This window comes from Glycine max, chromosome 10 (genome assembly GCF_000004515.6).
Source record: "Glycine max cultivar Williams 82 chromosome 10, Glycine_max_v4.0, whole genome shotgun sequence".
In the NCBI taxonomy this organism is placed as follows: domain Eukaryota; kingdom Viridiplantae; phylum Streptophyta; class Magnoliopsida; order Fabales; family Fabaceae; genus Glycine; species Glycine max.
The window spans coordinates 35,506,446-35,518,893 of NC_038246.2; the positions used below are offsets into that span (position 1 = coordinate 35,506,446).

At 37.8% G+C, this 12,448-nt stretch overlaps 1 protein-coding gene across 2 annotated transcripts in view; it reads right to left on the reverse strand.

The window, feature by feature from the left end:
- Positions 1 to 12,448, reverse strand: part of MSH1 (DNA mismatch repair protein) — a 43,361-nt gene that overhangs the window by 24,359 nt on the left and 6,554 nt on the right. Inside the window, 6 exon segments of one of the 2 annotated variants that reach the window (NM_001251288.1) lie at positions 4,739 to 4,903; positions 6,521 to 6,606; positions 8,591 to 8,655; positions 8,879 to 8,926; positions 9,037 to 9,156; positions 9,346 to 9,421. In NM_001251288.1, coding sequence (NP_001238217.1) covers positions 4,739 to 4,903; positions 6,521 to 6,606; positions 8,591 to 8,655; positions 8,879 to 8,926; positions 9,037 to 9,156; positions 9,346 to 9,421 — 560 coding nt within the window. 2 annotated transcript variants of the gene reach the window in all.

The window sequence follows — 12,448 nt, forward strand, 5'->3', positions numbered from 1 at the left end:
AAGAGAAGGTCACATCATAAAAAAATGTCAAATCAGACCACCACGGAGAAATACAACAGCCTTCACTGCCATTGTTGGCTCTTCTACTACTCCTGTTTCTGGGGATCAAAATCTGCATGTTTTTGTGCCAACTCTAACCCCTGAAATGGTTCAACAAATGATCGTTTCAACATTTTCTGCTTTGGGTCTTTCAGGTAAAGCTTTTTTACTCAGCTCTCCTTGGTATTTTGACTCTGGCGCATCCAATCATATGACCAACAATGTTGTTGCCCTTACCAATGTTACAAATTACTCTGGTAATTTGCAAATACACATTGTAGATAGAAAACAATTTACCTATCACAGCAATTGGTAATATTTCCTCATCTCTTACCAATGTTTATGTTTCCCCTGATCTCACCAGTAACATTATTTCAGTTGGTCAATTACTTGACAATGATTGCAGAGTTGAATTTTTAAAATCTGGTTGTCTTGTGCAGGATCAACACTCAAGGAAGATGATCGCGAAGGGACCTAAAGTTGGACGTCTTTTTCCTCTTTATTCATCGTTGTCACCATGTTCTTTTCTGTCTTTTATTTCTTGTAATTCTGCAACTGTTAATTTCCAATAATGGCATAAGCGTCTTGGTCACCCAAATTCCAATGTAGTTCACAACTTGATGAAATTCAGAGTTCTTGGCAATAAACATTCCCCATCTTTTAATGTTGTTCAATTTGATTGCAATTCTTGTAAACTTGGTAAAAGTAAAATTTTACCATTTCCAATTCATCAATCAAATGTAAATCAGCCTTTTGACATAATTCACAGTAATTTATGGGGAATCGCACCTATAATATCTCATGCACATTACAAGTATTTTATCACTTTTATTGAGAACTATAGTCGTTTTACATGGGTCTATTTTTTGCGTTCTAGAGCTGAAGCATTCTCTGCATTCAAATTCTTTCATGCTTATGTTCAAACTCAGTTTTCATCAAAAATTAAAACTTTGCGTTCTAACAATGGACGGAATACACATCTCATTTGTTTCAAGAATTCTTGCAGGAAAATGGTATATTATCTGAAAGGCCGTGTCTTTCCACACCCCAACAAAACGGCGTAGTTGAAAGAAAAAATCGTCATCTTCTTTATGTTGTTTGTACCTTAATGTTGGACTCCTTTGTGCCCTCCCGTTTTTGGTGTGAAGCTCTTTCAACTGTTGTCCACCTTATTAATCGATTGTCTTCTCAAGTCTTAAACAATGATTCCCCTTTCTTAAGGTTATTAAGTGGTAAGCCATCCAATTATTCCACTCTCCGCACCTGGTTGTGTCTGATATGTTCATATTTAGCCATCAGAACACACCAAACTCACAGCTCAATCTGTTAAATGTGTTTTTCTTGGTTACTCAGCCCATCAAAAAGGTTTTATATGCTATGATCCTCATTTACATAGGATTCGGGTTTCTAGAAATGTCATCTTTCAAGAAGATACATATTTTTTTGCTACTAAGCTAGACACTCACTCTTTTACATCCAAATTTGTTTTGCCATTGTTTCCTATCAGTTTTGCAGAAGAACAAGCTCATCCTCCTTTCATGGTTTACCAAAGACGTCTAATTGTTCCACCAATTCAGCCTTCAATCCTTCCAAGGACCCTTCCCGATCATTCTCTAGCTACTGATCCAGCGCTTCAACTAGAACCATCCCGTTTACGTCGCAGTACTCACATTCGTCAACCACCGAAAAAGTATGATTTTTCTGAACCTTTATCTTTGACAGCAACTTTAGCATCTATTCCTATTCCTTCTTCATATAAACAAGCAATGGAGCATAAATGTTGGCAGGATGGTATAAAAACTGAACTTCTTGCACTAGAGGAAAATCAGACATGGGACATTGTTCCATCTCCTTTATCGGTTAAACCTGTTGGCAGTAAATCTGTATTCACTATAAAGTTGCGTTCAGATGGATCAATAGATCAATACAAGGCTAGATTGGTTGTTCTTGGAAATAAGCAACAATTTGGCCATTCAAAGATGACTACTGTGAGGACTATTATTGCCATTGTTGAAAATTTACCAGCTAGATGTCAAAAATGCCTTCCTTCATAGTAACCTCAACGAAGAAGTTTACATCAAACTTCCTACTGATATGCCCTCACCATTACCTAATATTGTTTGCAAGCTAAAAGGTTCTTTATATGGATTAAAACAGGCACCAAGAGTGTGGTTTGAAAAGTTTAGCACAACACTACTTGGCTGTTCTTTCATCCAAAGTAGTTATGATCCATCTCTCTTTCTACAAAGGACCTCAAAAGGAATTGTGATCCTCCTTGTTTATGTGGATGACATTATCGTCCCTGTCTCAGATCAAGAGGCTATCACTACAATCAAACAATTGATGCATACAACTTTTCACATGAAAAATCTTGGACAACTCACTTATTTTTTGGGATTAGAAATACAATTCCAACAAAAAGACATCTTTGTCAGTCAGCACAAATATACTCGGGATCTAATTCAGTAGCTGGTCTCACCACTGCAACTACAATTGACACTCCCATAGAAGTTAATGTAAGTTAAGACGGGATGAAGGTGAACTCCTACAAGACCCACCTTTATATAGAAAGTTGGTTGAAAGTCTCATCTACCTAACTATCACAAGACCTGAGATCTCTTTTGTTGTCCACATAGTCAGCAAATTCATGCAAAATCCTAGACACCTGCATCTTAAAGTAGTACAACGAATAATTAAACATTTGTTGGCCACTCTTAGTTGTGGTCTCTTCTTTCCTACAAGTGCAACAATACAACTTCAAGCATACAATGATGCTGATTGGGCTAGATGTCCCAACACAAGGAAGTCTACTACTGACTAGTGTATGTTCTTAGGAGATGCCCGTATCTCCTGGAAATGCAAGAAACAGGAATCGGTCTCTAAATCCTCTACTGAAGCAGAATATCGGTCCATATCAGCTGCATGCTCTGAGATTATTTTGTTATGGAGCATTCTTTCAAAACTAGGTTATTCACAAGCAACACCAACTCTGTTGTATGCTGATAATACAAGTGTCATACAGATTGTACCAATGTTGTTAATGGCGAATGGCGGTTCATAGCGGAAAGTCAAAAATCCGCCATAGTAGCGGAAAGTCAAAAATCCGCCATAGTAGCGGAAAATGGCGGACGTTATGACGGACAAAAAAATAATAAAAATATACGTATAAATATAAATAAAATTAAAAAAAATAATGGATTGCATTCAAATAACAGGAAAACAAAAAAAAAACAAAAAATGGGTGTCAAAAATAAAAAAGGGTGTCAAATAGAAAAAGGAAAAAAAAAGCTACCCTCATCAAAAAACGGGTGTCAAACGGAAAAAAGAAAAAGCCCTCAGCCCAAGGAAAAAAGGAAACAGACAATTCTCAAATGCCTAGACTTTCTTCCTTCTTTGTTTAAGAGGCCAGTTTGTCGTCGCCCTCGCGCACCAGAGCACTGTCGTCGACGTGCGTCATGTGACGGTCGCGTGCGTCGTGCGTTGGTCGTCGGTCGTAGGTCTCTCACGTGCGTCGTCTGCTGGTCTGCTGATCTGCTGCCGTCGTGCTCGAGAACGTCGTCTGCGGTTGTCGTGGGAGTCGCCCGCGCCCGCGCCACCGTTCGTCGCGCTAGAGACTGCTGCTGGTCACGCCGGAGGAGAAACTCGGGTATGGTTGGCTCGGGTCAGCCCAACCCCTGTCGCGAATGTTTTTTAAAATAAAAAATCCGTTATTCCGCCATTCACGCGATTCCGCCATGACCGCCATGGCTATGGCGGCCGCCATAGCGCCGCCATAAGCAACTCGCAACGCCACCACTATTTGGTGGCATTTTTCCAAAATTCCATGACGCCATTCCACCATGGCACCGCCATGGCAGCTTTTTAATAAGACTGGATTGCACCAAATCCTATATACCATGAAAGGACAAAGCACATAGAGGTCGATTGCCATTCAATCAGGGAAGCTTATGACCGCAGAATTATCACTTTGCCTCATGTCTCAACATTTGTTCAACTAGCCGATGTCCTCACCAAATCTTTGACACGTCAACGGCATAATTTCCTAGTCAGCAAATTGATGCTCGTAGATTCACCAGCATCAATTTGAAGGGAGATGTCAATAGAATTGATAGGCAGATTATTTGGCATTATTTGTGCAGACTTGTTGGTCCTTTAAACCAACATATCTTACATGATTGTATAGTTGTAACTATGTAATTATATCCTTAATTAGTTAGCCCAGCTGTAGCTTACCATTTATAGTTTTTTAGCAAACTTTAAGACTAGAAATCAGATTGTATCATATTATTTAAATGAGAATTCTCCAGAGGAGAAGTACAGTTTTCATCCCATTTTCTCTTAGTTTAACACAAACCTCCGCATGGGAGGCTGGTGCTTGTACATATAACAATACCCCTTATATTGCTTTCTGCTTTCATATTAATATATAATTCTATTTTTGCGGATAAAAAAAAACTATGTAAACAACACAAATCATAATCACAATGATCATAATTAAAAGTTTTTTTATATATACAAAATAAATATTATTACAAACAAGGGAGGAAATATTTTGTTACAATCTTGTTACAGCAAGGAACACAAAAATTTAATAGTGTGATCTTTGACATGTCTTCCATATAAAGTCAGTCACCTTTTGCACCAAGTTAGGCCCAAATTTTTTCATCAAAGAAATAGAAAAGAATGAGAAAGTACAAACCACAAGAATTCCGCCTCAAGGATGTATGCAAAAATAAGTAATGATATTGGCAAGTACGAAGCTTCGTAACAACTGCTTCTTCTGTCAAGCAATCTTCAGAAGAATATGTCTTCATGGTCTCTAGTACCATATTAATGCAATAACCCCTCGCAGAATGAGATATTCCTGCAATAAAAAGACATCGTTCAAACTTATAATTCCAATGCAATAAAAGATTTAATGTTACGAGAATTGCAAAGAAAATTCAAACAGTGTTATTACACTATAATACATGACAGCTCATGATAGTTATTATTGGCTCCCACCACCTTTCCATTGACATATTCAAATCAGAAATTTTTCCAGGTTGCAACATGGGTCTGTAATAGTTGTCCTACTTTAATAAACATTCCTCTATTACACCAACCCAAACTATGATTTGAACAAAGGTTTTAGAAAGAAATCCTCCTCGTCAGTTTTCTAAAATATACATAATTTACATAATATAGCCTTAAGCTATCCCAATCATAGAAGATAGAAAGAAAATGGTGGGGAAATTACTCCTAAACTACAGTAGCAGTAGCAATCATTTTATATTCTTTACAGTTAATCACATTAAATGCTAATTCCTAGGACCAAGATTCTCCCCAACATTCCCATCAATCTGCTAGATAGATAAAAAAATTCCCAGCTTGCCAGCTAAGAATTCAAAACCCAAGACTTGATAAGGAAATGGTGAGTATATGTGCTTCCTAGCGTCCTGTTTGAATCTTGAAAAGAGAATTTTATTGAATCAAATCAATTAAGAGAATTTACAATATACAACAACAACAACAACGCCTTATCCCACTAGGTGGGGTCGGCTACATGGATCAACTTCCGCCATAATGTTCTATCAAGTACCATACTTCTATCCAAATCATTAAGTTCGAGATCCTTTTTGATAACCTCTCTTATAGTCTTTTTGGGTCTTCCTCTGCCTCGAATTGTTTGTCTTCTCTCCATCTGGTCTACTCTCCTCACTACAGAGTCTACCGGTCTTCTCTCTACATGCCCAAACCACCTAAGTCTATTTTCCACCATCTTCTCTACAATAGGCGCTACTCCAACCCTCGCTCTAATAGCTTCGTTTCTAATTTTATCCTGTCGAGTCTTACCACACATCCACCGCAACATCCTCATCTCCGCTACACCTACTTTATTCTCATGTTGGCTCTTGACCGCCCAACATTCTGTTCCGTACAAAATCGCCGGTCTTACCGCAGTCCGATAAAACTTTCCCTTTAGCTTGATCGGTACCTTTGCATCACATAACACCCCCGATGCTTTTCTCCATTTCATCCATCCTGCTTGAATGCGATGATTCACATCCCCTTCAATTTCCCCATCATCCTGTATTACAGACCCAAGATATTTAAACCGTGTGACTTGAGGGATAATATGGTCTCCTATTTTCACCTCTGAGTTAGAAACCCTCCTTCTTTTGTTGAACTTACATTCCATATACTCCGATTTGCTTCTGCTTAGGCGAAAGTCATGTGTTTCTAGAGCTCGTCTCCAAGTTTCCAACCTCTCATTCAACTCCTCCCTCGACTCTCCAAGAGAATTTACAATATATATTAAATTATTAATATAGACTAATCCCTATCATTACTTACCTAGTCATAATAAAAGGTAATTAAGAAATGAAATTGTACACAGAAATAAAGAAATGACAACTCTCAACAAAGGTTACTGTTAGAATATTAAGATTCTGACGAATAGTATAACTATAAATAGGTAAGAAAAAAATAACATCAATACCTACTACAGGCATTGGTTCTGGAAAGTTAAGATCGTGATCAACTGCAGCAAGTCCATATACATAAGGATTTCCAGGATGAGCGTGCCTGAATGTTAAAACATGTAACCAATCACATTGAAAAAAAATATTGAGATAAAAATTATATTGAAAAGAAGAAATTTCATTTCCAGGAGCTCCATACCCTATAAAGGTGATGTAAACTGTAAATATGGTTATCATGAAATACACTCAAACTATTATGCACAAGCATGACAATAGTTGGTTCAACTGGTATGGATCAAAATAGAACAAATAAACCAAAATAAAAGTTTAAGTTCATTAAAATTTACAAGTGATAATTTCAAGAGAAATTTCAATAGCTGAAAACACTAAGAAACAAGAACATTATGCAAGGTAGATCAAAACAGTAAAAGAGGTCTAGAAAAGAAAAATTCTTCATCCACACATTTCCTTTTTCTTTTTCCTTTTTCTTGAATTTGGGGCTCGGCCAAACTCAACTCCAAAAGTTGAGGAATCACATCACAAGGATGATTCCCACAAGACATAAATTAATTTTTTATTTTCTTAATAAAGAAGACATAAAGTTAAAAAACAAGAACTCATTTTTCCATTAACAATCATGTAAATGTTGCAAATACATACATATTTTATTACTGAAATATATTAATAAACACCAACAGCAGAAACAGAGCAGTAAAATATTAAGACAACAGAAAATGAGAGCCTGAGCTCTTACAAGTGCGCCCACCAGAGCCTAAGCTCCTAAGAGAAAAAATTATTCTGTCAAATGACTAACCAAAAATGACTCTCCCAATAACTAAGCTGCCTCCTCTAAGAAAATTGCCAGCTCAGCACCCACACTAATTAAGTCTCCCCTCTTCCCTCCTCCTTTTCCTTACGAGTATAGACTTTCCAGACCTTGGGCTTCCCATTGTTTTAGCCCAATAACTGATCCATATACTGTTCCACCTCACTAATTAAATGAGGTTCATTATTCCATACTCTACCATCTATCTTAATATAATTGCCCACATAAACCAAATATATCAAAATATTAATAGAATTAGAAGTAGCAGAGAGAAAGTTGTAGAAAGTGTGAGGAAAATCAAAGAAAGTGAAAGAAGAATTCAGAATGAGAACTGAAACTATAGATCTGAAAATGTAATTTTGTTATTTCAGAAAATAGATCTCATCCGTAAAAAACCTAAATATATATAGTTATTACATAGATTAGCTAACTGGTTACAGCTAAGCAATAACTATAGACAGATCTAAATTCTAAAGTAACTGTACCTAACTGTAAAAACCTAAATATAATAGGTCAAGTTCCGCAAGCTTTGTTCTAGCATGAAGAATGGGATTATGAGCCAGTGACACAGTACTGAGATTGTCACATAGGATAGTAGTTGTAATGAATTCAACCCCAAGTTCTGTGAGAAGAGACTGCAGACATAATATTTTTTTCCGCTGTATGTGTCAAACTCAAATGCTCTCCCTCCTTGCTCCATTGGGTCACCAAAGTTTGCTTCTTAGACCACCGAGACCAAAAGAATTTGCAAAACAAATATGTGAAGATCCCAAAATCGGGGTCAAATGCCCAATCAACATCAGTAGGCCTGAAGAACAAGGGGCTTGAAACAGCAGACCATGATTAGGTGTACCCTTGAGTCAGCCAATATGTTATTATCGTAATTATAACAGCCAAGATCCACCAAAATAATAATAATAATAATAATAACAACAACCAAATTGAAAACGCAAGATCGAAAAAAAAATGAAAATGCAAGAAAAATCAGAGAAAGTGAAAGAAGAATTCTGAGAAAGAGAACCAAATGTAGAGATCTGAAAATATGATTTTGTTATTTCATAAAACTGATCCCATTCATACAAAACACGACTACATATAGTGAGGTAGATAAGCTGACTCAATCACAGCTAAGCAATTTTGCAGACATCTGAATTCTGACCCAAAAACGTATCCACAAATCATCAACTTTCAATTTGCAAATAAAACAAACTTTAGCAAAAAGGCAGGCATAGAGATAGGGTATAGAGATTGTTGTACTTACCCAGATATAAAGCGGCGTTTTCTTGATCGAACTTGAGTTGGGCCCTGAACTTCCTCCACAATGCACTGTTGAGACAACAAAATTAATTAGTGGCATGTATTCATAAACCTGTAAGATGTAAGATGGTAAGCCTCATAACATTCTTTTTTTTTGTATATAAAAAAAAAAAAAAAAGACATTCTACAAACAGATAGACCAACCAAAAGATGAGATAAGTTCAGTCACATGGTAATGAAAATTTAAATAAAATGAAAAAGTGGTAGAACAATATTTAATTGTTGCACTCACCACTGAAAAACCATTTTGTGTCAAATCATCTAAAGTCTGTCGAAGATTCTATAACCAAAGAAGAAAGACATTGTTAAATATGTAAGAAATTCATTCACAATTGTCAATATAAAATTAAATTTTACGAGAAAATAATGCAAAAGAGTAAATATCAATACCACAACAGGACAACCAGCTCTTGGAATGCTATCCGATCGCAGACCACCGAAGGGATTTAGACCAGCATATTCAACGAGCACACAAGCATCTATTCCCCAAGCTTCGTAGAAATCCCCAACCTAAGAAATAATTTGAAAATAAATAGATATATGATACGAAAGAAAGTTTAATTCATGGAGGGTAGAAATAGAATGTTAGTGAACCAGCAAAAGTGAAAACAGAAATTTTATCAAGAAAAATTCAAGCTCCCTTCAAACTAAATTTACAAGAGCATCAATTTTTGAATGAATGGCATAACTATTACTTACTCTGCAGAGCAATACTTGACGTGGAAATTTTGACTTGAACTGCAACATTTCGTAGTTGAGTGTTCCTTCCTTCAGACTACACAAATGAAAATTGACTCTTCCATCAACTTTCTCACAATAATATCATTGCTCAAAATAGAGAATAAGGGAGTTCAGGTATGTAAGAGCCAGTTTCTGGAACAATAGCCAGTGTAAATGGCTAGGAATAAAGGATTATCAATTTTTTTTTTTTAACTGCAAAGATAATATATATATATATATATATATATTAATCAAATAATAGTACCAGGGGTACTACATGATAAGAAGGAGATAATGTCTCCAGGAACATGAGTCCAAAAATACAGAACACAAATGCCCTACAAGAAACCCCCATAACCCTTAACCCAGCAGACCACAAACTAAGTAAAGGCCATATAGGCATGGCTGAGGACCATTGATGAAAAGGGGCATTGAAGTCCTTTTCCCACCCCCTCAGCCAGGACCAAGTGAGGAAGTTAGTGTTATCCACCAACTTAGAAATGTGGAAAGGCTGATTATGAAAGATCACATCATTTCTGAGCTTCCATATGGACCTTGTAGCTGCTATCCACCAAATTCTCCTTCTTGTATTCGAAGCCTTTGAACCTGCTATGGAAGAGTGCTGAAGGAAATGATCCATGGGCCTGCAGTGAAGAGCTCTAGCCTCCTTAACCCAGGTGTTAAATTCCCACCACAAAGACAGAACTTTTTGACAAGTGAAAAACAGATGAGAAGCAGATTCATAATTGCTTTGACAGAAGGGACATAAATCATTGGCAAGATCAACTTGTCTCCTAGATAAGTTCTCCTTAGTAGGAAGCCTGTCCCAAAGCAATCTCCACGCGAAGGTTAAGGCTCTAGGAGGAATTTTGGTATCCCACAGCTGGCAGAAACCAAGCTGATGATCTTCAGAAGACTGCTCAGCTTTAATGCAAAGATAAGCAGATTTAGAAGAAAATATCCCATTAGAAGCAGCTCCCCACACCCAGCTATCCTTAACCAAAACATTTAAATTGATGCCAGCAGTCTGGTCAATAAAATCTGAGGCCATCCCCATTTCATTGTCAAACAGATTGCGCCTCCAAGAGAATTTCCATTCCCACCCCGATTCACAGGAAGAGCCCATCTCTGCTACTGTATGCTGTTTTTGCAAGGAAATACGATATAGCTCTGGATATTTATCTTTAAGAGCTATCCCCCCATCCATCCAATAATCCTCCCAGAACAGAATTTGATCACCTCTTCTCAGCCTCCAAATAAACTGCTTAGAAACCTCAGCCATACACCCATGCTGGTTAATGGATCTCAAGTCAGACCACCAATGAGAGAAGTTAGGCTTTGGTGGCCCCCCTTCCAAGCCTCTCCAGCCTCTGTATTTAGAATTCAGAATACGGCTCCATAGCTGATCACTTTGCTGGAACATCAGCCATTTCCATTTAATTAAAAGAGCATTGTTGAGAGCCTTGATATCTTTAATACCCAAACCCCCCCTTTCTCTAGATGAACATACATGATTCCAAGCTAACCAAGCAATCTTCTTTCCTTCAGAATTGCCACCCCAAAGAAAGTGTTTTTGGGTAGCATTTAATCTATTGATCACTGCTGAGGGAGCCCTGTAAAAGGACAAGTAAAACAAGGGTAATGCTGTTAAAACAGCATTGATAAGGGTGATTCTTCCAGCCATAGAGATGCTCCTTTGATTCCACTTGTTCAACCTAGCCTCAAACTTTTTTATGATAGGCTTCCATACCATCTTTCTTCTCGGATTAATGCCTATAGGCAACCCAAGGTAGCAAAAGGGGAATTGGAGCATGGCACAATTAAGATAGTCAGCAGCAGAACAACACCATTCTTCAGATTGTCCAATTGCTTCAAAGTGGCTCTTGGCAAAGTTAATTCTCAAGCCTGAAACCATCTCGTAGCTTCTAAGAATGGCCTTCACAGCTTTGACATTATCCATAGAAGCTTCTCCAAAAAAGATAGTATCATCAGCAAATTGGAGGATGTTCACTGGGATCTTATGCTTCCCCACCAAGAAGTTTTGAAAGCAGTTTTTGATTGAAGCTTCCCTCATCATTCCTGTCAAGCCTTCAGCCACCAAGACAAACAATAAGGGGGCCAAAGGGTCCCCTTGTCTCAAGCCTCTTTGAGGCTTAAATTCAGAAGTAGGGCTTCCATTGACTAGGATAGATATAGAGGCTGATGTGAGGCACCCCTTAATCCAACCAATCCATCTATCATGGAACCCCATTCTTCCCATCATATAAAACAGAAATTCCAGGACACTGAGTCGTAAGCTTTTTCGAAGTCCACTTTAAACACCATGCAAGGCCTCTTAGACCTCCTAGCCTCCTCAACCACCTCATTGGCAATTAAAACACCATGGAGCAGCTATCTACCCTTCACAAATGCTGTTTGCCTTTCATCAATGAGGTGGATAGTTTAGCAATGATTTTATAGACACATCCAATGAGAGAGATGGGTCTGAAATCATTGAAGGATTGAGGGTCCTTAATCTTAGGGATAAGAGCAATGAAAGATGAGTTGAGCCCCTTGGGGAAAGAAGCATTCACATGGAATTCTGCTATAAATCTTAGGAATTCAGGCTTCAATTCCTTCCAAAAGTGCTTAATAAATCTGAAGTTAAAGCCATCTGACCCTGGGCTTTTGTCATTGCCACAGGCCCACACAGCACACCTTATCTCTTTCTCTTTAAAAGGTTCAATCATAATTTCTCTCTGAGTAGAAGTCAGACTTTTAAATGCAACCCCATCCAGGTTAGGTCTGCTCAAGTGAGGCTCATTGAACCTGTTCTGAAAATGGTGGAGGATTTCAGCCTTGATAATGTTAGGATTTTCCACCCAGGTGTCACCAATCTGCATCCCCCTCAAAGCATTTCTCCTCCTCCTCAAATTAATAACTCTATGAAAATAGGCTGTGTTGCTGTCCCCCTCTTTGATCCATCTGCATCTTGATTTTTGCCTCACAATAGACTCATGCATAGTAGCTTTTTCCCAAAGGTCAGCTTGGGTTTTCTTGAGCTCCTTGACTTGTTGTTCAGAAGGTTGAGCTGGCATAGAAT